Below are 27,681 nucleotides of genomic sequence, written 5' to 3'. Positions count from 1 at the left end.
GGTTTTCTCAAACAAAATGCAGCATAAATCTCTACAAACAAGCTGCACTACGTGTCACAGCTGTCAAAGTCTGATGACGTGACAGTAATCAAGTTCTATTGCTCCGAGTTTAAAATGTTTTCACCTCTAATATTAAAAACGCTTGAAGACGATGGCTTGATAGCCATATCTGACAGGGCTATCAAGATGATTACAGGATTGGATGCCGGCTTCAGCTTCACATGTGTCAGCATTATATTCTGGCTCCAAATTTGACATAGGTGTGTTTCTGATCAGGGTTTTGGATCGCTCTTTGACGCCAGTAAGCTCACGAACTATAACATCAACACACGTCTACTGTACTGCAACTTATCTGCAATCGACAATGATAAGCAGACATTGCATGAAATGGCATAACTCATATCAGAGCTTGTTTTAATTTACAATAACCATAATTTAAAGAGCATGTCTCAGAAAATATTCTCATGTTTTATTCCATACTGCTGATAGAAACACATGCCTCTTTCATGCACTCACTACACAGAGGTCATATCACTTAATATTGTGGTGCATCTCTACAGTACAGTGCATCACTTCACTTCAGTGGCTGTGGTCTGGTCTCTCCTGGCACTCCTCCTTGCTGTTTACCCAGGACTGAATCTACACTCTGTCCAAGCATGCTTATGATGGCAGGCAGACAGAGAGAGGTGTTCACATGAGCCCGGCGTCAGCCCGTTAGCGTGGGCCGGCAGTGGTGAAGTTTGCTCCATTTTGTCACAGATCAAAGAGTGAGGATTAAGGGCAGCAGCGGTGTCTGTATGTGGGTTTATAACAGAGTGTGTGAGGTTGTGTTTGTGTGTGGGTGGGCAGAGGCAGCAGACTGCAGTGACTTACCTTCCCCAGCTTTAGAGGCGCCTAGCTCCAAGTCATCCCTTGTGCCACTGTGGGAGTTGAGATAGGTAGCAGGGACCCAACCCTGCTCCTCTGCGGTGCTGACGAACCACCAACCTGTGGAAACATACAGAGGCTAAACGGCAAAGTTGGACATCTTTCACAGCGTTGCTACAGTTTTTTAAAAATAATATTCAAACAGTTTAAAAGGTACCAAAACTGTCCAGACTCTTGGAGACTTTATCGTGACATCTACATTTTTACTTTAAATGCAACTGCAGAAGGAAAAGCAGATAGTGGCCCTCATAAAGCAGAGGAACTGAACGGACAAACGTCCCTTATTTCATTTCAGCGCCCATGCCAGTCAATCAGGCCCCAGTCTGATCTAGCGTGAGACAGACGGGAAATATGAGGGTGTGATGTTTTCATTTCAGATATTAAAGATTTTTGGTTTACAATCTTTAAAATATAATGGTTAAAATTAAGCATTTTCCCAATTACATGATAACTAACAAGAAGAAGCAGTCAACTTGGAGAGATATAACGATATTACAAAACATTGATATTACAAAAAACAGCCTAGATTTGGACTTTACACCTGCTCCTGACTATAGGCGTAAGATTAACGGCCTGTCTTAGCAAGAAGGAGGCTTAAGCTTAAATGGTGCAACTATTAGTTCAGATGTAGAACACTTTGCCGACTTTGTATCCATGTACTTGGGTGCATAGTAGTGTGCAGGATGTTTAACAACCATGTCATACATTCCATTACATAGCAAGATAAGATTTGTTGAAAATGTTTTGCAGATGAATTTAGACCTTTGATAAGATTCCCTCTTCCCCGAAGAGAAAATATGTTAAACTTCTACAAGAGCAGGTGAAAATTAATATAGATGACATCTGCTGATTCGACCATGGATCTTCAAGCCTGACCTTTATCTACTGTCAAATCATTGTTTTAGTCATTCACAGCCTTAAAATGAACTGAAATCACAGGGATGAATGACAAATGGACATGAACATGAGGAACTTAATTGTGTTGCCAAGAACTTCAGAGGGAACACCGCCTGGCTGTAGCTCAACTTGTGACGAGGTCCTGTTTAACCTGCGTTTCATCAGGATCAGTCATGATTTGAGCGGGCAGGGCATTTCTGAAGTGATGTTTCTAGCCAAAATATCCATTTGCAATGTCACAGCTGATTTGACTCGGGTCCTCTGGGTATGACCGCATTATTCCGCCAACTGCTTTATGACAAATGCCTCAGCTTAACAAATCTGATCCCAATAAAGTGAGTGGAGTACAGTGATCCATTATGTTATGTTATTTTAAAAGTCAGCCTACGTTTGTGGGTGACAGAGCTGGCACGGAAACTGTCCTGTGTGGTATGCCACACATACGCTATTTGTTGTGGTAACAGGAATACAATATGGCTGACAGCTGTCCGGACAACTCATAAAGAGGATAGGGGTGTTCCATCACTTTCACAGCTGGTGCAAACATCCATTGTACATTTTCCTGCAGAAATGATGAATTATGTGGTAATTTAGACGTACAAAATTAGTGAAAACAAACAGAATGAAGGATTATGTAAAGAAGCAGAGAGATGTTTTACAACAGGCACAATGGGTGGGATTTTACTAAAAAAAACAATGTATAGACCATTGTATAACCCCTCTCAACCATTATTTATGTGTCTTTATGTTATAGTAAGGCTGTGTGGCGAAGGTAGAAATAGTAGCAACAAGACTGTAGGCAGGTTGATTCATCTGCTTTAGTGAAATATGTTGTAATTATGTACTTAATTTTGCAGTAATCCATCATAATTAGATATGTTGCAATTAAATGCTGCTATAGATTAGAAAAGGTTATTACTCTGGTTTGAGGAAAGTGTTTAATTTTATTATGTTGAAGTCAGAGAAAATGAGGGAAAAATTCAGTACACAAAATTTCTTTCACACCTGCTGGATCATGGCATCTCATCTTCCAGCAAAAACAAAACCAGAGTGAAGATACAAACGTCAGCCAACACTGAACAATTCCTCATTTGCTGTTAGGTTCAAAAACATCATAGCTTTCATGCAAATTATTGATTTCTGCAGGGATGCCTGTAGGATTACGTATCAGGTCATTTTCTCAGGCTGTTTCATACTGTAGTTATGATAATCATTTTGTAATGTTGGCAATCCTAAATTCCGATGACGAACATAATTGAATCTATCTGTCCACCAAATGTATCTGGAGTCTACAGGCATTAAAGATATCCTGCCGACAGAGTAATAAATGACTTTCTCAGTGGAGGAAATAACAAAGAAAAACTTTCCAGGCGGTTTTCTAACCTACACATGCAATCATTGTGATTCACATGATGGATGATTTATTTAATTGGTGATTTGTTTAATCTACACACCAGAAACCCATAATCAGCTGTGCAGAGGGGCTGTTTTGCATAGAGTTAGGGTGGATACAGAGAGGGGGATGCTGTGAGTGTCTGGTTTTAAGCAACATGCTGGCGATGGCTTAGGTGCATAACAAGCCATGTAATGTGCTCAGTCTTTGCACCAAAACTGTGGCTTGAACAATAACCTTACGATAATAAATCAGACAAAAACAAAAGTGTCTACATCATTCAAATCTGAAAATACAGGCTTTTTATTTCCAATGTAAGCTTGTGCTTTTAAACATTAATTACACTGACATCCTCATTTTTAAACGAGGTAATTATACTACTTTATTGTATATCTCATTAAGTCACTGAAAACATTTAAATACATCTAATGTGTTGTGTTTAATGACCAGCAAAGGGCAGTACCAACTGCATTAATAGTACATTAAATGAAAGTGACCATTATAAAGAAAGGTCAGCTTGGCAGGAGTAGAAAGACCTGTGTCAGCTCAATAAAATAAAATAAAAACCCTTACATTTGCAAATTGCCTTTTTCACACTGACGTGCCTGCTTGGGGGAAATGTCATTCTCACCTCAGCAAACCAACACTTCTAGAAATGTAAGCAAATATAATAATAAGGTGTAGGAATGTACTTTAATTGAGCTGTAAGTCGGGATATACTTTCAGAGCAAAGACACACAAGAGCCACTTTAAAAGGCCTGAGTAAATATATGCTGTTATTGATGGCGAGGGCTGCCTTCCCTGTATTTTTCAACCATCCTCCCATATGGCAGGTGCTTAGGCTGAGTTCACTGAACCTCAAAAGAAGCAATAAAAGTACTTTGGAAAATGCACACACATTACGCAAGTGCCGATTTCCCAGCCATTGCAGGTTTATATCAGGCAGGTTGCAATTATGTGAAATGTAGTAGAAAAAAACACTACTAAACGAGGAACCTGCTTCATGTCTTTCATCGCATGTATTTATTCACAGGGTGGCTGCAATTCAATCCCACACAAACCAGCTACATACGTCCATGTATACATCAGAGAAGGACTGCAACTAACTATTGATTGACTATTCACTGCTGATTATTTTATCAATTAAAATGTCAGAAAAAGGTTAAAAAAAAAATGTCCATCCCATTTTCATTCCAAGGTAATGTCTGTAAATGTCTTGTTTTATCAGTCCAAAATCCAAAGATACTCAGTTTCATATGATATAATAAAGGAGCAGGAACTCATTTCCACATTTAAGAGGCCAACAACATTGCCAACAACATTTACTGCATTTTTTGGCATGAAATCTTACTTTAAGGATGAATTGATTATCAAAATAGTTGGTAATTATAGTTTTCTGTGACACAACTAATCAATTAGTTGACTAATTGTTGCAGCTCTAGCACACAGGCAACACAAGATGTCAACTTTAAGAAACCATGTGGTGGACGTGAACTCATTCAATCTTTAGGGTATGTTTAAGGCTTCAGATTTCAAATGAAACCGCATATTATACATTTTGTTGTGACATATTTCTCCATGTGGGCTGGGAGGGGAATGTAATTTTTTTAATGTTTGGATAATGTCAACTTCATACTTGACAGGGTTATCATTTGTACATTTTTCATGCTGACACAGACCTTAAACTAAGGTCATCACAAAGGAAACAGCTGTTTTTTGGCTCTAAAACTGCAATTTTGCTAAAAGTGAGAAGGTTAAAAGTGAAGCTCATGTGAATGAAGTCCTGGATTCGGCTGCTCAAAGACAAAAATTGCACATAATGGAAATAAGATTAGGAGATTGTGTTCTCTCTTCCTTGTTTCCGGATGACAGGGATTATGTGTACAGATGTGGGAAGAACAAAGGTGAAGGAAGCATACCTTATGTCTTGAAATATGTGTGTGTGGTTGTGTGTGTGTGTGTGTGTGTGTGTCTGTCTGTTTTTACGAGTACAAAGGGAGAGAGCAGGCATACATTATAAAGGTACACCTGTATCTTTATCTGTGCTTTTTTATAATTTCTTGCTGTTTTTGATCATTCACAACCTACGTTTCTCTACTTCTCTCTGCTTCACTATCCACATTAGGAAAAGTTAAAAATGTTGGAAAGCTGCTGCAGAGTTTCAACCACAGAGGAAAAAAAAGAACACAGCCAAATGCTGACTGGCAATACACTTTGCTAAACATTATTCAATGTTACTATTATAGCTACTTAGTCAACATCCTGAGTAAATCAAAAAAGCATTTAAAACGTTTGAGCAGAGTTTAGTTTTGTAACCCCCACGGTTTGGGGGTCAGTGGTTGCATAAGACAATGGCTAAACCCACAACCCTCTGGTGGAGATGTCATACAACACCATCACACCAAAGGATCATGACCACAGACACAAACCTCAAATGTCGCAGCCTCGGAAAGGAAGAAACCAAATGGTTTGTCTTGACAACACTGTTGTATTATGCTACAAGGACATGGTGAAAAAACAGATTTTTTTAAGCAGAGCCGGGGGGAAAGTTGTAGCTAAGTTTATGCCTCGGTAACCTGCTGTGAGTCGTGAAACTCTGATTGTTTCAAGTTAAGTGCATGCTTGATTCCAATCATTTCTCTAATAAAAAAAAGGAAAATGATGATGTCAGCCTAATTTAGCAAACATAAAACATACAGATGCAAATTTAAAGCAAACATTGTGGGGAAATAAGCTTATTTGCGCTCTCATGGAGAGAGACAGCATGAGATCCTCTCAAGCTCATGTTATATCTCATAATCATATCTCATTATTAACAACAGCCGCTTTCACACATGCAGTCTATCCCCAAGTTTTAGGAACAATTCCAGTATGGTGCTATGTGTTAAAGGGAATAATTTCCCACTTCAAGACCTGGGAATGTTTCAGGGAAACTGCTGGCATGCCTGTATTGTGAAAGAAAACAGGGACATTGCAGGGACAAACAAGTAAAATGCTACATCTGTTCGACAAAATGATGTTGATGAAAATTGATGACATATTTCAATCCGTGATTCTTTTTCAGTTTAACATTCACAACATCAATAAAATTAGACTGAAACAGCACCTCACACACCATGTCCTTTAAAATTAGGATAGATGAAGATATGTTCCCTGCCACGTAAATGTACATCCAGGCTTGCCGTCTTGTTCTTCTTCTGAGTTTCATGGTGATTGGCAACCTACTGGACTGTCCCTTGTCCCATGTATGTCGACATTGCAATGGCAAGTGCGAAAAGGCGCAGGATCAAAATGTTCCTTAATTAACTGCATGTATGAAAAGTAAAAATTCTGAGTGGTTCCTGAAAGGTTATACCAGTAATTTACAGGAAACTATGTGTGAAAGAGGCTAATGTTGGTTATATAAGTTAAAAGTTTTGTAGCAATGTGACAAAACGAGATGCAACTGAGATAGTCCGTAGCAAGACAGTAAGACTTTTAAAAAGAGTTGTCTTTATAATCTCACTGAACTTACATTCTAGCCCTGCAAGTGGAAATGCATTGGACAGACATATAATGAGAGTAAGCAGCTTTTCTGAGCTCTTGGTGTCTCTCTTACAGTATCTGCCATCTGGAAACTCTATAAGCTTTAAGACCCGAGCTTCATTTTTACTGTAATCAACAACAGATTCTCAGCTGCAACAAGAAACTAGATTTATGTCATTTTGGGTTGTTCCCAAGGTGACTGGATGACCTATAAAACATAACTGCAATCTACATATACAATCAATCACATAAGAAATGACATACATAATGCAGTGTGACATTGCAGGGCTCCGTAATGGCCCACTCATCCCTGCATATCTTAGAGAGAAATAGACCTCAAATTGTGCTGATATTTGTTGGACTAACTCTGAAATTCTCGCAAAAGGATTTCTACACATGAGTATGAGAACCACAGATTCAGCAGCACAAGGAGCCTTTTTTTTCGCGAGCTGAAATGATGAGGAATGCAGTGGCTCAGCAGTCCTGCAGTTATCTGACACCACTGTTGAGTAGAGCAAGAGAAAACCCCATTCATTTCCAGCTTCTGTATTCATTAACAGTGGATTCTGTATCAAAGCACAAGGGGGAAGGTATCCAGCCCAATATACACACATTTCCAGTTTTCATAAAACACTGGGTTTCAATTACCTGGGTGGCTGTGGTACGATGAGGGGGAGGCAAAAACGGCACAACACGACTTTCAAGAGCTGATGTTGACCTAAGGAACAACCTTCTCTCCCTCCCAGCCTCTGAAAGGATCCCCTCATGGTCTGAACTAAGCTTTAGCCCCCAGCTTGTGTGCTCTCCAGGCTCCACTGATTTGGAGACACAGCAGTCCTTGACTGTCTGAAAGACCACCCCTTAAAACGCTGGTTCGACTCAATAGTCAATTCTTGAGTGAGACAGAGGCACCTTTTTGGCTCGACAGACAGATTTCTGTACAATATTATTACCACTATTTGTGCTCATAAATGCTGTTATTGCTCCTGTTCTTCTTGCCTTCTTGAAGAAGCTCAACAAGTCTTTGTTTAAAAGCTAGTTACAAACCTCCCATTTAAGTTTCCATATCTAAAAATATAGGATAAGGTTAATTTCTTGAGATGGTCATTAGTACTTCCTTGGTAAGCTGAAAAAATGTGGTATATGGGGATTACTATGAGTGGATAATGTGTCTTCCATCTGCTGCTGCAAAGTCTGCTTAAAAAAGACATTTAACACTTGGCAAAGTTTTCTGCATCATGTCTTTGGTGGTTCACTGACAAGAATTATAGGGTTTTTCCTCTTTTATACAAGGAAACATGTTCTTGCTGAAACTGCACATACCAAACTGGGAAAACTGAGGTTTGAGCACTAGAAACTCAACACTGACCTTGTCTTTAATCCTCCTGCATATCAGAGACAGAACATTTTAAACAGCCAGTATACAAGAAGCTGTCACTCTCTCACAGGAACCATTGATGCTAAAATCTGCAAAGTAATGTTTGTTCTCTCATTAATGTTACTATCTCAAAGATTTCCACTTAAGTGCTCCAGTTCGGCCCGACCACCAACCCAAATCGTCTGAGAATGAGACTCAACAATCCACTATCTTTGTCCAGAATCACATACTGAACCTTTATAGGAGATTATTACTCTAACTTACAGAGAATTATGGCAACATGACTTTTAGTGGTGCTGTTATCTAAGTACAGAAAAAAAACCTGCTATCATTCTAATAAACATTAATCTGTGCAGCTGAACATGAGGATCGCAGAGCGTGTCCCAGGTCAAACAATAAATACTGAGGGCTTCAAGGAGATAACCAGTTCATTACCTCTACCAAGGTTATGTCCTGTGTTTGTTTTTGTTTGTGCATTATAGCTCAAAAAGAGTCTAAAGCCTCTCGGTCGCAGCCACTGTGATGTCATCCATTGGTTTGTGGACTCCTGTTTTGGTCCTTCAAGTTTGGCATTTTAGCCATAACCATAGAGATTTTTGGAGCCAGAAGTGGCCATATTTGGACAAGAGGGAGGCTCTGACTGAGCACCAGAGGACATTATGCACACTCACCTATAACAGCTACCTGACTGCACCTAACCCCTGGCTACCCCGTGCAAAGCATCATGTGTCGCTGCTAACAAAATCAGTTTCCAAGTTCACGGCTATTTAAATGTACACAGTGCCCCTGATATGCATTGCTTTGCCTCTATTCTGCTTAATAGATTGTTTAAATCAACATCATGCTGAATGGAAGAAGACTCATTAGAAAAATGTTTACAGAAAGTCAACTGACAAGTAGGGTCATTTTCTCATAGACTTCTATACATTTTTTTGACACCAGTGGAGTCACACCCTGCTGGTTTTAAATAATGCACTTCCACATTAACTTCACTTTTCTATGTCTATGACAAAAAACAATAAGAAGAACTAAAATAATCTTATTTTCCAAAAAATACATTCACTAAACTCTTTATAATTTATCTGGATCTGGATTTTTTGCCTTGACACAAATACTGCCTTGTAAAATTTTAAAGATAGCATTAAATTTTACGGGAATAATGCCATTAAAAGTAACAAAGTCTGTGCTCTTGGAGTAAGCTCAAAAGGAATCTGCCTCTCTGAACATTGAGCTCCTGCTGAGCTGAGCCCTGAGATCATCTTGCTTCCAGCCTGAAGACGGAGAGCGGAGACATTATTGTACTGGTACATTTTTTCCATGTGAAGGTAAAGAAGACATCCTGCACATCCATCATGCCACGCTGAGGGCCAGACCTGTTTAATCTGCCAGGATTTGACTCCAGCAGTCTCTTTGGGCTTTCAGCCAAGCAGTCGAACATCACCTGCTGGATACCGCTGTTACCTTCCAGCTCCTCTATGGCTCACATTTGTCAAACTTAAAAACATTAGTGTTTGTGAGGACAAAAAGGGCAATTTTATACAGATAAGACTACAGTGACCCTTCAGGCTCCTCTTGAGATTCCACTCACTCCCCCCAGCTTAAGAAAGCCGGGTGGTGCAGCAGAGATACAATACATACTGCACATGGGTGGTGCCAGGGGGTCTTGGGGGAGCCGGAGGGACTGACGGATGTGAGTTGGCCTCTCCAAAACAGACAGGCATTCCTGGAGTTCATTTGGCAGACTGTAATTCATAGAGGCTGATGTAGACTTGGAATAGTGACAAGTTAAACCCTCACTGGTCCACAGAGAGAGATTTTCTACACAGAACTGGGCACATCATGCCTAACGCTGCCCTTGAGGTGTATGCAACCCAGCTGCAATAAGTCCAACATTTCCAGAAGTGACTACAAATTATTTTTTCCTTTCCTACATACTACTCTATTAAAGGGCAAAGTTTAAACCACTGAATACAAAGCATCTGAACTGACCGACAAGGCTGCTAGCTTAGCTTTGGTTAACATCTCTCCAATATAGTGTAAACTGAGGAGGCATCCTGGAGGATCCATTAAGCCATTATAATGAACCAACCTCTCTGAACCACTAACTTTGGCAGGAAATGGCTTTTTCCATTTTCTCCCCGAGTTTCTCCCTGCACTACTCTCTCCTCCTGAGCCAGCATCTCCCCCTGGCAAACTCTCATAAAATAGACAAATAAAATAGCTGCAGAGGGACTGAGGACAGAATAATAATTAAAAAAAATCATACTGAATTTTTTCTTTAAGATGAAGTCTTGCATTTATTTGTATTGGTCTAAGCAAATAGTAGCTCAAGCAGTCATTTGTTTACCCTGTACCCACTGCACCTAGTTCAGAAGAAAAAAATCAGCACAAAATACTGTACCAACTGAAACAAAGGCCAAGACACAAACTGTATCCTCAAGCCACTGCTATGGAAAATACTGCCTTGGCTCGGGACACCAGGCTGGAAAAGTGGAGAAAGCTGAGCTCCCTTATAGGTCTGACCTAGATTCACTGCCCTGTCAAAGGCATATATTATCTAATCCAAGGTAAGGAAAAGTCGATAACTGCACTGGGCAGCACTCACAGCCAAAGTCTATGGTACAGTAGCTTTAACAGCAGGACTTGTGTTGAAGGGCCGGGGTGAACGGCAAAAATAATACAGAGCTGTAGTTTTCCATTTCTACTGTAGATCTGTCACTGTTACACTCTTGCACACCTTTGTGTAAAAAAAAACAGCCAAACACACAATGCGGATACAAAATTAGATGGCAATGTGACAGTATACAGATATTTTCCACTCACAGCATCCAAAGACTCTGCAGGGGGAACCCATGCTGTTTTAAATGTGCATGGTTTTAAAAGGAAAATATGCGACCATAGCCGGAGGCTCAATAAAAATCCATACAATCCTTTTATCATTACAAATGTAATAGACACCTTTTAGTACCGCTAACGCAGCAAACTGGCTACTTAGCTCTGTAATACACAGATCAATCTGTCAGAAACCATTAGAGGGTTTTGTACTTATCCTGCGAGGGAATGGATGCTAAATCAAATGAAATATTCTTAACACACACCTGGTCTTGTTAGTATTGGCAAAGGGATGAGGAGTGATGTCATCCAGCCAAATGGAGCAGATTTAGCTGACTTCCAATGCAGAAAGTGTTGAGATTTTAGTTAAATGCTAGCTGTGCTGCTGGAAACAGTCTCCATAGCAAGACATAGGGGTGGGGGTTGTATTTACCTTAGATCTCTGTGAAAGTGTCCATCAGTGTAAAATAAAACTGTCAAATAGCCTCAGGATGTGTTTTAAGGAGCCTGAAGTCTACTGTTTTGCTTTCTAGAAACAAATCCAACCAGAGATTAAACGAATGAGCGCAGCAACAACATATAGCCTCTGCATCAGAGAAGAGGATGAAACAAAGTAATAATAACATGGAAACTAAGCTACGGTAATAACACGGAAGTCTAGAAATCATAAATCTGCATTGAGACCATTGAAGTGCATGAGTTTCACATTCTGCATGGATCATCAACGCACACATCAACCCACTATAACTTCGCACAGTGGTTAGCTAAAATACAAAAGTGAAGGGGCCTCTACTTAAAAGCACAGGACCATGCAGTTCAACTTCATGGAGGAAAGCTCTCATATAAGGCCCCTCGATAAAAGGACTTCAAGGTGTTGGAATATCCGCCTCACTGTGGCTCCCCATTGGGTTGAAATCCTACTGGAGCAGGGAGTGAAAACAAATACATGAACCCGAAGGCAGGACACATGACACTTCAAAGCGATCCTACTCTACAGACCCTCTTCCTGAAAGGCCAGTGTGGCATGGCGTTTCACTCACATCCATCATGAAACCCAAGTCCAATTGCCTTCCTGGTCACCGTTTCCTCCATCCCCATCCTCCCACTGAAGAACACATGAGTCCCATTACTGTTTTACTGTCTCAGCACACCATTAAAGCTGAACGTCAGACCCTGTTACTGGGCCTATAGCTTTCCATCCGGTCACTCTTGTGCTTCGTATGGCAAATTCCCTTCAATTAAAAGGGATTCAGGCAGGTGCTTGTACCAATAATAGTTGCTTTTCGAAAATGTACCCAAAACATGACTTGATACTCATGATATTAACAGCACATTACATGCAGCAAAAGTGCTTTTCACAGTCTCCTTGTGTCATGCAGTCTACAAAACTATCTCACCAGTTTTCATTTTTAAATATATATTAATATATATGCATTAGCTGTAACAATAATTAAGATGTTTTGTGCATGCAAATAAATGCACATTCATGAAAGCATCATAGTATTTTTCTAGAATATCATGAAGTTGTGCTTCAGCAAGTTACTGACTCTTTAAACATGAAATATTCTCAAACTGACTCAACTATAACCTAAAACATGATTTTAGCCCTGTTTGTGAGCCCCTTCCAGAGGTTAAACAGCTGACTAAGGACTCTCTGCAGCTGGCATTTGTAAATCCGGCATGTCTTGCTGGCTTTCCATTTAAGTGAGGTGGAATAATTAATATAAGTCTGGAAGACATTCCTCTTGCTAGAGGCAACAGTCTGGCCCCTGGCCTAAACCAACAGTGGGAAAAAACAGGGCTGACTGCAGGCCAAAGTGAGCCTCCAGATGGGGCTAAGTAACAGCTAGCTGTGGACAAAGGAGGTGAGAGGGTTGGAAAGGGCAGCATGTTTGAGGCACTATGGAGTCAATCATGAAAGAGTTTGTTTGTGTCTGACATGCACACAACATGCATGCTGCCTTTTCTTGCACAACATGTCTCTGTTCAGTTGTGTTTTTGTTTTGATGACTCACCACTCTCGCTCTTCTCAATGACGTCGACCACCTCCCCTGCTTGAAGGCCGATTTCTGCAGGCTCTTGCTTCTCGTAATTGGCCACCACCACATACTGTTCCAGGAGCATGGGATCCGAAGCATCCAGACCTGGGGTTGATGGAAAAAAACATGCTGTCAGCCAGCTGCCAGCCATAGGTCCACGAGAACGACTGCCGGGCACCCGTTGTGCCATAGGCCACTTTGTCTGTAGAGCTCAGCCAATCACAATAATCACAGGGCTCAGTGCATCTTCCTGAGAGTCTAGCCATAGAGCTGCATCCCCCTCCAGCCCAACAACAAGGGCAACGGAGATGCTGAAAGTCTACAAAATGAATCTCCCTCCAAAAAGTGAAGGATTAAGCAGTCAAGTGCAGAAAATCCATTCTGTGTTACTGAAGAGGCCTCATCCTGATTGTTGAGAGCTGGGACCGGTTCAGTAGATGCAGGTAGGCACATTAACACAGTGGAAAGAGGAGCAGCAGTGAGAAAGCAGGAAGAGAAGTAGTAGTGATAGAAAAGTGAGCTAAAGCCAGCTGAGGACAGGACAGTAGAGTGGGAGAAAGAAATGGTTTCCCTTGGAAAATAAACCATCTGCTAAAAAGCCTCCTTCTCCTCAGTTGGGGCTGGAGCTGAAGGAAGAGTAGGGGGTTGTGTACGCCAATCATAAGAGTCGGTACTAGAGGCCTTAAATAGAACCAGATGAAGGGGCTGGAGCTGTGCTCAGAGGGATGGCCCTCTGTCTCCATGAAACACTAGAGCTCTGACTACAGCGTGCAGCGCAGCCAATGGAAATCTTCCTTTCTCTACTTCACTGAGTTAACCATATAAACACCAACAGTGACTTAGTTTTTTTCACAGTTCGAGCCTGCTTTCATAACTTGGTCACGTCCACAACTTGAGAGTTAGGTCACTGGAACTAAGTGAAAGGAATGCCTTGTTAAAGACAGGAAAATACGATTTTATGTGGGAATATGTATAATGTTTGAGAAATTACAAACATCTACAACATTTTGCCCCACATGAGTAATACTCCATCAACTGAGCCCGGCTGAAGCCTTAATCGCGAAGTATCCTTAAAACAAGCATAGCTGAATGACCTAAAGCAGATCTAACAAGCGTCAGCTGGAATCCAGACACGACCACAGCTGACATTCACTTCACACATTAACAAGAGCTTCGGCTGACCACTGAGTTCAAAGCTCCAGACAGGAGGGAGCTACCGTCTGCACACTTTAGATTCTATCTGTTTACACTAATAATGCACAATGTACTTTTATGGTGTGTTTAAATAAGTAACACAGTACAGATCACAATCTCTATTTATGGTCACATGCTGCAATCAGTTACTGCAGTGTATAAAATTGGATATGTGGGCTCTTGACTCACATAATCAACAAATATTTCCAGCACAATAATATCTCAAGAAGAAGAAATAACCCACTGGATTTTTTTTTCTGGAAAGAGGAACTTGTTTAATCAGGAGGATGGAAAATAAGAACAATTCAGTGCAATAGATGGAAGTTTTTTGAGGCTTAGATAAGAATGATTGAGACAATTTGGATTAGGCTGTCATTTTTCCAAAGAGAGAGCTGACCTGGCGACAGTCCTTCAGACTGAAGATTAACATTTTTCTCTCAGGATAATATTTTTCAGTCAAATTGGGAACGAAATTTAAATGTCAAATAGCTCGTAACTTATGAAGATGAACTCAGCACCATTAACGTCTCAAATACTAAAACTGCCAAAGAGTCTGACACTGGATTACTGTGGTCGGGCTGTGGTTTATAAAGCTCCACGTTATTTGTGCAAGATGTTTTGTCAAACCACAAAATTGGGTGCAGAAACACTGGAAAGAACGTATTATTGAAATTCTGGGTAGTGCCTCGTTGTTCTTCAAAGTATAATATGACAGCAATTACTTTAGTTACAGCCAACTGATATTTGTTTTGACACTATTCTTGGAAACGTGTGGTTGAGTGGTTCTTTTCAACTCACAGATCAATTAAAGACGATCAATAATAATGACAGCTCAACAAGGACATAAGAGAACTGACTCGAACATGTTTTGCTGTAACTATTACATGACTTTTTACCAGTGATGAAAGTGAAGACTTGAAATTACTGTCAGTACTTATTGACTCTATGACAATCATCTACTTTCCTTTAGGATAGATATGTTAATCTGCATGTAAAGTCAAGTGGAAAGCTTTCTGGTTACAGCTTTTTTTTTTCAATATTCCAACTTTTGTTTGTTGAATTTGATGTGTAAATCAAGTTTCGAGCCATCACTTTGATTTTGTTTGTGCCAAATTTACAGATTTACTAGTGTGCAGTTCCTTTACCTTTATTTTTTTTTCATGATCAGTTATTTTCCCTCTACTTAAAACTGTGAATATATCTTGTGCCTTTGCATATTAATACTTAATCTGACATTGAAAAAAATAAAGATCTGTTGGAAACCCAAGTGGAAATAAATGTGCTATCCTGGACATTGTCCTATCAAAAAAAAAAAAGGAAAAAGAAAACACTTGCAGACAATATAATTCCAAGACAGATGGACATAAAAATCAGCAGGTCATGATCTCATAAAACCGTAATCTATGTAAAATTATGTGGACGGAGGTTTTTACAACACAAAATTAACTGCTGCTGAGTGAACTGAGTGAGTGAGTAAAGACGTTGTCAGCAAAGTCAATAGGCCTGAAAAACAAAAGCTAATATTTCAGCTTCATTCAGGAAATGAAATGTTTTGCAACAGCATGAAGACAGAGCCAGGACAAGAAGGAACATGTGTGAGAAACAAGAGGGGAAACAGTCTTGGATAAGATACGTCTCATTTCAAATGAACTGTGAAGAGAGCTATAACATAAATAACGTAAAACGAGCGACATATATTAGCGTATACAAATCAAAGTTTTAATGAAATGCATTAATAGCCCAGTAAAATCACATTCCTTCAATAAGTCAATTCCTGAAGAAAGGTGATTTCACATAGTTTTCAGTGTTATAGAAGAGTGATATCCAACCACAAAAAATAGCAGGTATTGTCTCATAATAATAAATAAATAGTTCACTAAAAGAGAAGAAGAAGAAGAAGAAGAAGAAGAAGAAGAAGAAGAAGAAGAAGAAGATTACTTTATTAATCCCACAATGGGGAAATTCAACCTCTGCATTTAACCCATCCTTTTTTTTTTACACACAAGTGAACACACCATGCAAGGAGCAGTGGGCAGCACACTACTGCGCCCGGGGAGATGTGCAGGGGGGTTAGGTGCCTTGCTCAAGGGCACGTCAGTCCTAGACCTGTCAGTACCGGGATTCGAACCAGCGACTCTCCAGTTACAAGCCCGATTCTTAACCTCTAAACCTGAGAAATAACTAAAAGCAATGGATAAATGGTTAAAAATGTTAGCTCGAAGCTTAAGTGCCATTCCAAGCAGTAGTTGTACAAATACAAACCAAAAGCCAAAGTTACCTTTATGTTGATAGTTAAATTGCTATTAAGTATTCAAAAAAGTTCGGGAACCATTATAGAGTGTGCATGTGTGTGTTTATATGTGTTTTATAAAGTATGTGTAAGCACAACACAGATCTAAAGTTTGAAAAGAAAAGTATTTCCTTGGCTTCCTCCAGATAACCCTATTAACCACTCTCTGTGTTTATATCTCTCCTCACTCAGATTTATACATGTGCTTCCTGCTCCCACCCTTGCACTCCCAAATGTCCTAACTCTATCCAACCCCCACCCCCACCCCCACTCACCCATCATCAGCTCCATCCAAAGATGATGACAGTTGGGAACTTTGCAATAATTCATCACCAAGAGGAGGAAAACAGTGAGTTTAGTCTGCCCATTTATACCAAAGTATTTTTCTTCGTGAGAGATTTTTCAGGATCAAGCACTCTGGTTGATAGCTTAGTTGGCACTGGCCTTTATTTCTCAGTGCCATATTGTGAACCCTGGGGTAACTTTATGAGCACAGTTCTGGGTTGAGAGGAGTAAAATTTGGCAAAGTGTAATGCCTTTGTTTGGCTCATCAGCAGCAGATGTGCAGTTGGATTAGAAAAGGACACAGGACTGCTGTTCAATGTAGTACAGATGTACTCATGTCATTGAATCAGTATGTGGCCCTGGGGGAGAAGGGGCAGACCACAAACAAATAGTACAGAAACACTCAGCAATATCATCTTACAGTGAGACAGCCTTCACAGGCCTGTTAAAAACGGCTGAATATCTTAATCATCTTCACTTGATCTGATGATTCTTGGAGTATTTTAGGTCAAGATGAAAGTGTAAATGTTATGGAAGTCAAAATAAAAGGTATTACAAAAGCTGCATTAAATAGAAAGAACATTTTGAAATGCAGCAAAGGTCCGGAACAATTTGAAACCTTGTTAACATTCATGTTTGCTCGTGAGCAATCTCCTTTGCTGCCTTTGTTAGACATTAGATTAAAGTTACAACTTCGAAGAAATCGTTTTTGTTGTCTTTGGTGACACCTATGGCGAGAAGCAATTACTGCAAGTTTCTTTTTGTATCATTTTCACTCTAACTCGTTTTAAGTTTCACCATCTGTAGTCGTCGCTCTTTTATTTTGTTGTTCAGTTGTAGTAACTGTTCAAGTAACTACTTGCTACGTGATTCTGAAAATGCAAGAGTTTTCATCAGTGGGCCATGAGCTCAATCACCATTTTGTTACGTCAGTCAGTGATGTGTAGTGACCTTACCGGCGTGCGCGTGTATCTTTATGCACATGCACCCAAGTTACAGTTGATGGTGATAGTAAAAGAGTGATCCACTTGTAAAAACATCACTCCATAGCGCCACTAAAGGTAAGAAACCAGGTTTTCCGGTAGAAAATCTGATGTCTTTACCACTTGACAAGTAGTATGTGAAGCAAAACCAAGTGCATTGAAGGACAATGTAACTTTCACTGGCTGTATACAACATCACAAATAAATAAATAAACATGCCTGATCTTAATCATTACAGAACAATTTCTGGCTTGAACATAATGTTTTGAGCCAAAAGCTTAAGTGTTGCCTCTAGGGTGGGAGTCCACTGTGACAAATGGTCACTTATCAGAAACAGAGAGGCCTGTATTGGATCTGCTCTCTGCCGGAGGGGGTGGAGCTCTGACCCTGCCGGAGTTAGGATGTAACTTGGGGGGAAATAAAGAAACATTTTTACACTGATCTTAAAGCTGCATGGTTGAGATGAACAGCAATATTTATGACTTTTAAAAAAGCAAAACGCAACACTTGATTTAAACCCGGTTTAACCCACAAAATTAATCTTTCAGCTACTGTGAGGCTCATTGTGCAGACAAGCGGGGGCTGTTCATTGAGAAAGAAGCTGCTGAAACACAGCACAGTTGTTAAAGTGATTTGGAAGAGCTCATTTGCCTTAATGATTTCCTATGCCAGTTTAAAATCTTATCCATCTGCAAACACAAACAAACACGCAGACTTCTTGACCCGCCCCGCCATCTAACTCATGAACAGATTAACCCTTTCACTCCCAACCAGCGTGCACATACCCACGCACGGCATGTAAACACCCCCATAGACACTACCTTGTGCACACATGCACACACCCTCCAGGCCCCCAGAGACCCGCAGCTCAAATAAAGACAGCAAGTCTGCGCACATAAACACACTCCCTCAGTCCATGCGCAACACTGAAATGGTTTCCACTTGCCACGTAAACCTCCGTTCCTCTCCAGCTGCTTTTCACATGCACTACACCCCTGAGTGCTCCATTTCTTTTTCTCTCCTACTCAATTTTTGTCTTCTGCTCATCCCACTTTCTTTATGAATAGATTATCACTGATGTTTTAAAGATGATTTCAATCTCCCGAACCTCCTAAGATCCTACAATTAATTTGATTCTGATTTTTCTTTTACCCATGAAAAAGTTCCCCTTGTCTTTCTTTCCTGCGTTTAGATAAAGTATTATGTATTTAATCACCGTGGTATCTTGTCAAAAGAAGTTTCCTTTAGGGCTTGGTTATGGCAGCATGTCTTTTCATCAGTCCCAGGTATCTGACAATGATTTATGCTGACGAGCCGGGTATCGGCAGTCAATCCTGACAACTCCATTATGTGTTAGACAGAAGATAGTATGTCTTTCTTTGAACTTTGTGACGATTGTAGCCTGGCTACAATGCTGAGTCAATAATGCAGACTGCTTGGAGTCACAGTTGGAGGATAATAAATGAGATATGGGCCAGAATCTTACTGAAAACATATGAGAGATGAATTCCCTAAGTATATAACACAATTCCTTTTTAAATTACTTTTCCCCCGCTGGTCTCCATCACCTATCAGTATCAGTCCTATAAAAAAGAGAAATCACTGATGAAGTGATGAAGTGTACTAAAGAGTATGATAAGATGAGATGAGATACAACCTTATTCTTCCTGAGGGAAACTCTTGATGAGTGCGATGGAAAAGAAAAACAACCATGATGGTGATGAAACTGATGACATTTTTTTTAATTTAAACCCACAAAGATTCTGACATTCACTAATGTCTTCTTTTTGGGGATTTGTTTTTAGGTAAAAACAGAATCTAAGTACACTAACGTACCCAAATGTTTGTGCAAAATAATTAGTTGTTGTATTTCTTCAATTATAGAGTTGCATGAAGTTGGGATTTTTAATTAAAATATCATGTTTTGTAAATGCATTTATTTATTTCAATTAATTATTTTACAAAGCAATATCCTCTACAATACCTCAATTAATATCATCTATTCTAATTAAGAACCATGCCATCCAATAATTAGCGATTGATACCCGTATAGGCCCGTTTTATATATTAACATTTTGAAGATTCATTTGGGCATTTTAGCATTTATTGGATTGTACAGTCGACGGTAGATGGGAAAAAGGTGTGTGTTTGTGTGTGTGTGTGTGTGTGTGTGTGAAGCAGTAGAATCTTTCTTCAGAACAATTGTAAGAGAAAAATTAGGAGGATTTGGATGAAAAATGGTCCGATATCGTCATGATGACAAATATGATTATGAGTATTGGATTACTTTTGCTTGACAGGTAACCAGAGTTCCTAGTCAAAATCTCTTGCTACTAGCAGTTTTGTGGCAAATGCCTACATTCTCCTGTTTAGGGGCAGGGGCTCAGTAAACTGTTATGGGAGACCTGCAACATGTAATTATGGAAACCATAAGCTGCAGCTACAGCACAAATTCACCGCAGACTCACTGCACTTTATCTGCTGTCCTGCTTTAAAAGAGAAAGATCAATCTTTCAGCTGCGTTAACCGCTAATGTCCAGCACTGGGACTATGGTGAAGGTTTAGAGATCAAGTATGGTGGGCTTGTACAGTATGTGCTCCATGTAGACTGTGAATTATAAATCATCATGAGCACCAGACATAAAATGTGTTATTATTGTTTTTACTGGTAAACTTGATCCCATTGAATGATTTATTATATGCATAAATTTGTGTACATCTTAGAAACGACATAGCAGATAACACATTTACTATCAAACCAAACCATTCAGAATAAAACAGCTGAAACTGTGCATGCAAATGTCAGGCACTATATGACAAACTTTCCAGGCACCAGATATGAATATAACTGGAAACCAATCTAATATCTTGCACAGACTGAATGTAGGTTACTTGACACACACACACACAGCTGAAATAAGACAATTTTTCCATTTCGCTATGTTGCTGGAATTCCCTGTTACGTAAAGCCTCAATACCATGGAACATATAATGAAATTAGGTTGGGGTCTTATTTCGTTTGGTGGCAACTCTGGCACAGCTTTTCCTCAGAGTGCATCGCCCACAGAAAATTAACTTATAGGTCACTTACTGAGACTTTCATTGCCCAGCTATGTCATATGTAACTGTGGCAGATTGCAGGAAAGATGGCCACAGCAACTTTGCATCTGATTGCAGGGCTAGTGTGTAATTTAGTAATGCGTGTGGGTATTCTGAGACTGCATGCATGCACGCGCACACAAATACACAACACTTACACAGCTGTTCACTAAACCCCTCTCATGCTTTTCCTGCTGCCTCCTACGCCTGTATCCCCATGCTCAGCTGAGTCACTCAGTCTTTCTGTCTTCTCTCACATACAAACATAAAGCCAACAGCAAACCCTGGCAGAGTCAAACTTACAGAGGCACAAACAGGTGGTCTCTCCCACATAACACTGTTTTCTTAACTATTTCATCACTGACCTGTTGTCAGCCAGGTTGTGAATTTGAAGAGTGTGTAATCTCAAAAGAGAACTCCACCAATTAAGCATTGCACTCCTATAACATTGTCGATAAAAAAGGATCAGAATCAATCCAGCAAATCCAGAGATTTTGCCTTTTTTATTCCAATCTCAGGCTGAAACTTTAACCTGAATAAAAGAATTGGATATGACCACCGTTGCGTCACTTATTGGTTTGTGGACTACCGTTTTGAAGCCTTGGGTTTGGCGTTCTGGCTGTTGCCTTCTTGTTTTTTTTGGAACCAGAAGTAACCAAATTTGGACAAGAGGGTGAAGCTGGGGAGGATACTCTAGCAGGGTTTTTCTTGGCACACATTTTAGGCAACCAAAATGTTTCAATTAGCTTTGGTGAACAGAAAACACTATGAAAGGGCCAAAGACAAAAACATGCAGTTGAACTTGTCAATCATAAAAGCACACCCTCTATCATGTATTTTACTACAAATGAGACCCAAATTTACCAAATAAACATCATGCTGTATTGAAGAAAACTTGAAATAGCGATTGAGACCATAAATTCATGAGGAAAATGATTACTGAGGTAATAAATTAAGTAAGAATCTGGGAAATTTTCTCAAAGACGTCTATACAATAGACTTCTTTTTTCAACCAGTGGAGTTGCCCCCTGCTGGTCAGTAGAAAGAATGCAGGTTACAATTATTTTCATGACTGATTAATCTGCCTGACTAATCTTTTTCTTGATTAATTGTTTAATCTATAAGTTAGTAAACATTATAAAGTTAATACAAATGGGTGAAGCATAAAATAACTGTTACACAGATTCTCCTGACGGAAGCAAAAAGATTTCAGAACCTTACCTGACTTTCGCTTGCCGGAGCCTCCACAGTCTCTGCAAAGAAAGCAACACCAGAGGAGCATGGTCAGTATGAGTGTGTTTGTCGGAGAGGTCAGAGCATTAATACAACTTGATCAAACCAGTAAGTGGTTACAGCTGAATCTCTGCATGGAACCATCCGCATACAGTTGGCACACAAGTACCAGCCAAACCCTCGCTGAGAATGCATGCAGAACTTGACCCACTACCAGAGGGAGGGAGACAGGGTGGGATACAACATACGGGGGTGTGTGGACGATTACAGCAAGTGTGTGAAGGACAGTAACAAAACAAATCATCAGATCTTTCAGCCAATATACTGATGTGCGTGTATGAATCTGTTCAAATAGCAGACATGCAGCTGCATCTGTTTAACAGAACAGTATTTATTTACTTGACAACAGTATCATATCCCCTTGATAAGTCCCATTCATGTCGAGCTGTGAAAGCGCCTTTCTGTTCCAGAGCCAGGGCTATAACAAAACACTGAAAGGATGAACATTTGTGTCAATGAACCCGCTCTGTGCTTTCACGCTCATCAGGGTCACAGAGCACCAATTTGTCACTGACTGCATGCACATTTACTGTACTTGTCTGAGGGCTTTTGTATTTATTTTTTATTTGGTTTATTATTATTTAGCAGGAATAAATCATTTGCATAAACTTGTCACTGTTGTTGGAGCTATTCAGACAGAGAAAATATGAAGCTATTACTTTACTTTCACAAAAAACAGTAATTCCGTAGCAAAAAAACAAAGCAAACGATGGTACAATGCACACAGGATGAATACATTTAAATTAATTCATTAAAGTGCTGTCAGTTCAATTTGAATTCTCATGCTTCAATTACTATAATGCCAGCACATGAGTGATGATACTTCACATAATTATTTAATCCCAACTTGGTTAAACAAGGGAAATGCAGAAACATTTTGAAGTTTTTGAATCTGGGCTACATAAAGAATTCATCTCTACTTCCTCCCACTGTACAAAAGTGAAGGCAAAATATCCCAGATAGGCTCAATGTGAGCTTATTCATGACATTACACCCTCTTATTAAAGCCTTACATAATTAATTTAAACCAAACATATCAGAAAAATCAGTTAAACATACATCAGCGTGATAAGAACTATCTAAAAAGACAGAAAACGTCTTTGAGAAAAAATATCTTGATGTGTATATGTTTACTTTTTGTTTTTACTCATGTCCCATTCGCTAACATGGAAGGGGTGGGGTTTATGTTGCAGCCAGCCACCAGGTGGCGCTTATGATGTTTTGGTTTCACTAGCCCTCAGACCGTCCATCTTTATATACAATCTCTGGTCTGTATGTATATGTGGTTTGTCGCTTGTTGGCTGACTGCATGTCCTCGTTTAGTCAACTGAGCTGCAGAGAGAGCACACTGAGGGGAAGCTGAGGTTTGACGCAGATGGGAACAGACACCTGGCTCTTTCTCGAGAGGCCAGCAGCAGGACTGGAGCCATGGCCAGTTATGGATATGAGTGCATGTTTGGATAAACCTTGTCCAACATTTGCCAGGTTACAGCTTGCTCATCAGCACTCTATTTTTCAGTGATTCCAGACAACAAGAAAACAAGATTTTTTTAACTTTTATGAAGTGTTTTATACTGCACAACAAAGAAGCTAAGGACAGTAACACAAAAGTAAAATGACATTAAAATTGTAAGTCAGTGTCTGGATAGCATCTCAGAAGGATTACCCTTGTTCAGGCTCAGCAACACCTCTTGCTTAATCAGAACATTTTTTTTATCAATAACTGTATTCCTCTGTTACTTAAGATAAAGTCATTTTTGGCACAAGGTTTCTCTGTTTCCAGATGCATGAACAAGTCCGAGTTATGAGATTTTTCCAATCACACATGTAAAAGCTTACAGCTCAGTTCAGCTTCATTACTTACCTAATTTTGAAATACAACAACAAATTCAATTGGATCGTGACACCGTAGAAACAATGTACTGGATCTTCAAGCAATTTAATACTGAGGAAATAAATGACATAACTTTGTATAATATAATGGGCAGAAAACGCAACAATGTTAAACATTCAGGCCGAGCCAACATAAATGGGTTTGTAGTTTATAAAAAAATAAGCACAGTCTAAGCAGATGATGCACAAGTATCACTGAGATGGCCTTAAAGGTCAAATATGTAACTTTTCTGTATTAAAATGTTGAAAACAACTTGACCTATGTTTTATATATTTTTCTGAGTTGTGTACTTCAGTTTCAGAAAAATGGAAATGGTTCATTTTATTTGGTTGCCTGTCAATGGTGTCATATCCCAACAAGCTGCAGTAGCTTGACTCACAGCCCCTCAGAGACATCCTACACCCACCAAACAACGTCAAAGGAACAGTGATTTTTAATGTGGAACTGCTTAATCCAGTGTTTCACTGGTTTTAATCATCGGGTCTGTTTGTTTTGGAGAAGAGGAGACTTCTGCAGATAATTCGGCTCTGGGTAAAAATGTCTTGCACCGGAAATTAATGCTCAGAAGCTGACACAAATGTTGGTACAGACAACAATTTCCATGATCCCACGCTACTTTACTACATCACAAAATGTCCTCTTTTATGATTGTTTTGATTGAAAAAATCTAAGCAGCAGAAAATTACATATTGTGCATTTAAACTGTCAGCCTTAACAGAGGAAACCTGTTTTGTATTTTAAAATCAAAACAACACAGGCATCATATACACTGTGAATAGTCAACCGATGCTTTTCAGGGCGGAAAATTGAGCATGGTGAGTGGTGGTGTTTCTTTAGGTAATGTAGCATAAACTTGGGGATGAATTACAGTATGTTTATGGTAATGGTTTCAGATAGTGTTCATGTCAAGACAGTGTTTGAGACACATTAATTGTAATAGATGTTAAACATTTCTGCAGTATTTCATTAAGTGTTTATTTTATCAAAATCTGGTAGGGTGGAGATGAAACTGAGGGAATCCGTATACTGTAGAGGTTTGGAAAGAAATGATGGGGATAAAGTGGATGCTTGACCTGCCCTGCTAGCTTGTGACCCTGAGCACAGAGCTGGAATAATATTCTTCCCTGGAGGAGGCTGAGCACACAACTCTGGCTCTGAGCTCTCTCCTCCTATCACCAGTAAAATTTAATAAATGAGGGGAAGGTAAGGGGAGCGAAAATATATCCAAACACTATTAAATACTAAAGACTTTGTGCTTGCGTCTTTAGGGGTGCGTTTTTAACCTTTATTTAACCAGTAGAGAGTCACAGAAGTTGGGACATGTCTTTACAGTTTTGGTTTCATTATGCACACGCCCATGCCAGGAGATGCACATACAGTACAGGCATGGGCTGAACACGTCATTAAAAATCCAAGCCCATGAGAGTCCATCCTAAGCTTGAGTTGAGAATAACCATCTGTTTGCACATAACTGCAGCTCACTCTTAGTAGGTGGGCCTATTAGAAATGGAATGTGTGAGACATTAGTCCTTTGCTCACATTTCTCAGCCAAGTCTGAGGATTGAAGTGCCTGCCCCGCTTCATGTATACATTACACAGACACTCCTGCCTGGCCTAAGATTAACCTCTGCAGGAGTGACCTACTGCAAAGGGGTCAATAGGTCGACGTCAATGAACTCATTATGATTATAGGCAGAGGTCTGATTTGCACACAGAAAGGGTGTTGTTGGTAGCTTGTGTTTGTATATCCTTAAAGGGATAGTTTAGATTTATTCAACCATCCACAGCCAGTGTAGTCAGTGTCAGGAGTACACAAGGAAGCTAAGCAATGTATTTCTGTGGAAAGGAGCACACAACAATTATGTACTGAAGATACTTAAAAAATGCCCACCAAGTTCAGTTTAAGTGTATGCTATAGCTAGAATACTTGCATCCCTTTACCTTGCAGTCAGACAGATATACTGTTTCAAGTATATGTGAGTGATACTGAAGCCATTCTAAGCTCTGGTCAAAACCACCAGAATCCTTTGACAAAAACAGTAATTTTACCTTGCAGAACACAGAGGTTGCTGGTGTATTGCTGCCTCAATCTTGGAGTTTTTTTTGTGTTATTGTGTGACTTTGCACACAATATGGGTTGAGTTCCCTGTTGGAAAGAGCTGTCTGACAGCAAGGTAAAGCAAAAAAATAATGTAAATATAGCGTACACTCAAACTGATATTGCCTTTTTTAAGTGGCTTAATATGTTTTGCTGCTGCCCCCGTCCACAGCAGTACATTGTTTAGCTTCTGTGTCAGTACCCTGACCTGCTTCTCCAAATTGGGGACGCACCGACCATCATCTACTGTAGACAACATACGTATCACGGAAAAGTACCTCCTGCAACCCCACTTTAAAAAATCCAAACTATCACTTTAAGAAAGGCAATGATGCTGCTCATATAAATCCTCACAAAAGCACAAATACACACACAAGAACGATAAAACTCAAGCAAACAGGCCCAAATCTCCAGCAAAGCTTGGTCATGAGTATACCGATGATGTCAGTCCAAAAGAATGTTAGACTGACCACATATCAACCACTAATAACTTCCCTTGTGGCGAAACACTGATGTAAAATTAAGCTTCAGGCCATAAAGAAATGGCTTTAAAACAACATTATCGTCTCTTATATAAAATGCATAATTGTGTAATTGTGCCAATCAAATGTTTACACATTCACAATGTGGGGACTCCCATTTAGGGACAAGAAGCGGGTTGCCACAAGGTCATTAAGATTTGGTTTCTGGTTAGGTTAAAATAAGGTAGGACTTGGGACCCGTTTTTTGGTCGCCATTGCGGTTAACCATGTACCAGTTTTAAGCAAAGCTACCTTAAATCTCCATGAAATTAGTGTGTGTGTAAGTGTAAGTCAGCATGAATATCACATGTGTTTACATGCATGTGCAGGGAGTTGCATCATAATGCATGCACATCTGGATGAATGTGAATAAAGCATTATCACAATTTCTGAACAGAAGCTACAGAAGCAGGACTTATTTTCTTCATTGATCTTGTGACACACAGCTTTGCTCAGACAGGACAGTCTTTACTGCAAATTTCTGTTTAACAGCTTTGAATACAAGATTAACTATTTACAGTTTTTACTAAATTAACTGATTTTATTCTAAAGAACCATGCATATTGCATGATCACATATCCTTCTCCCTACTTCATTTTAATATGATGACCAAAAAAAGGCCATATTTCTTCGACTTCATGTTGCCACTGAAACATAAACAAGTCCTTTGACCCCTTGAATGTAATGATGTGGTGTTTTGATCTACAAAGTCACACAGCATTAAGGTTATTTCTCATCCTGCATACTGATTTGTTGTGTAGTGTCAAGTAAGATCCAATTACACCACAGGTGCTGCCAAAGGAAACAAAACTGAAAACTTCAGGATTGTAAACTTGAGCACTAGAGAATTTGGTGAATAAAACTTGGAATGGTTGGGCCCATTGGTCTCAGTATACTGAGACTTTGGAGTTTGTTGTGTTGCAAACTCCAAAGTCTCAATATACTGTATATGTAGAGCCTAAATCCATTACAGAACAAACCAACCAATGCAACTAAAAGCTAAAATATGAAGCTAAAGGCCACTTAATCATGT

The 27,681-nt window shown here is 39.6% G+C and overlaps 1 protein-coding gene across 1 annotated transcript in view; it reads right to left on the bottom strand.

Annotated features, from left to right (window-relative positions):
- Positions 1-27,681, bottom strand: part of sh3pxd2ab (SH3 and PX domains 2Ab) — a 58,160-nt gene that overhangs the window by 9,956 nt on the left and 20,523 nt on the right. Inside the window, exons 6-8 of the mRNA XM_059359881.1 lie at positions 22,064-22,095; positions 12,968-13,096; positions 874-987 (exon numbers count right to left, since the gene is read on the bottom strand). Of these exons, the coding sequence (XP_059215864.1) occupies positions 874-987; positions 12,968-13,096; positions 22,064-22,095 (275 nt within the window). The remainder of the gene's footprint in view (positions 1-873; positions 988-12,967; positions 13,097-22,063; positions 22,096-27,681) is intronic.

Source organism: Centropristis striata, chromosome 20, assembly GCF_030273125.1.
Source record: "Centropristis striata isolate RG_2023a ecotype Rhode Island chromosome 20, C.striata_1.0, whole genome shotgun sequence".
Classification (NCBI taxonomy): domain Eukaryota; kingdom Metazoa; phylum Chordata; class Actinopteri; order Perciformes; family Serranidae; genus Centropristis; species Centropristis striata.
Note: the sequence above shows the minus strand (reverse complement) of the source record. Positions and strands in the feature narration are given on the sequence as shown.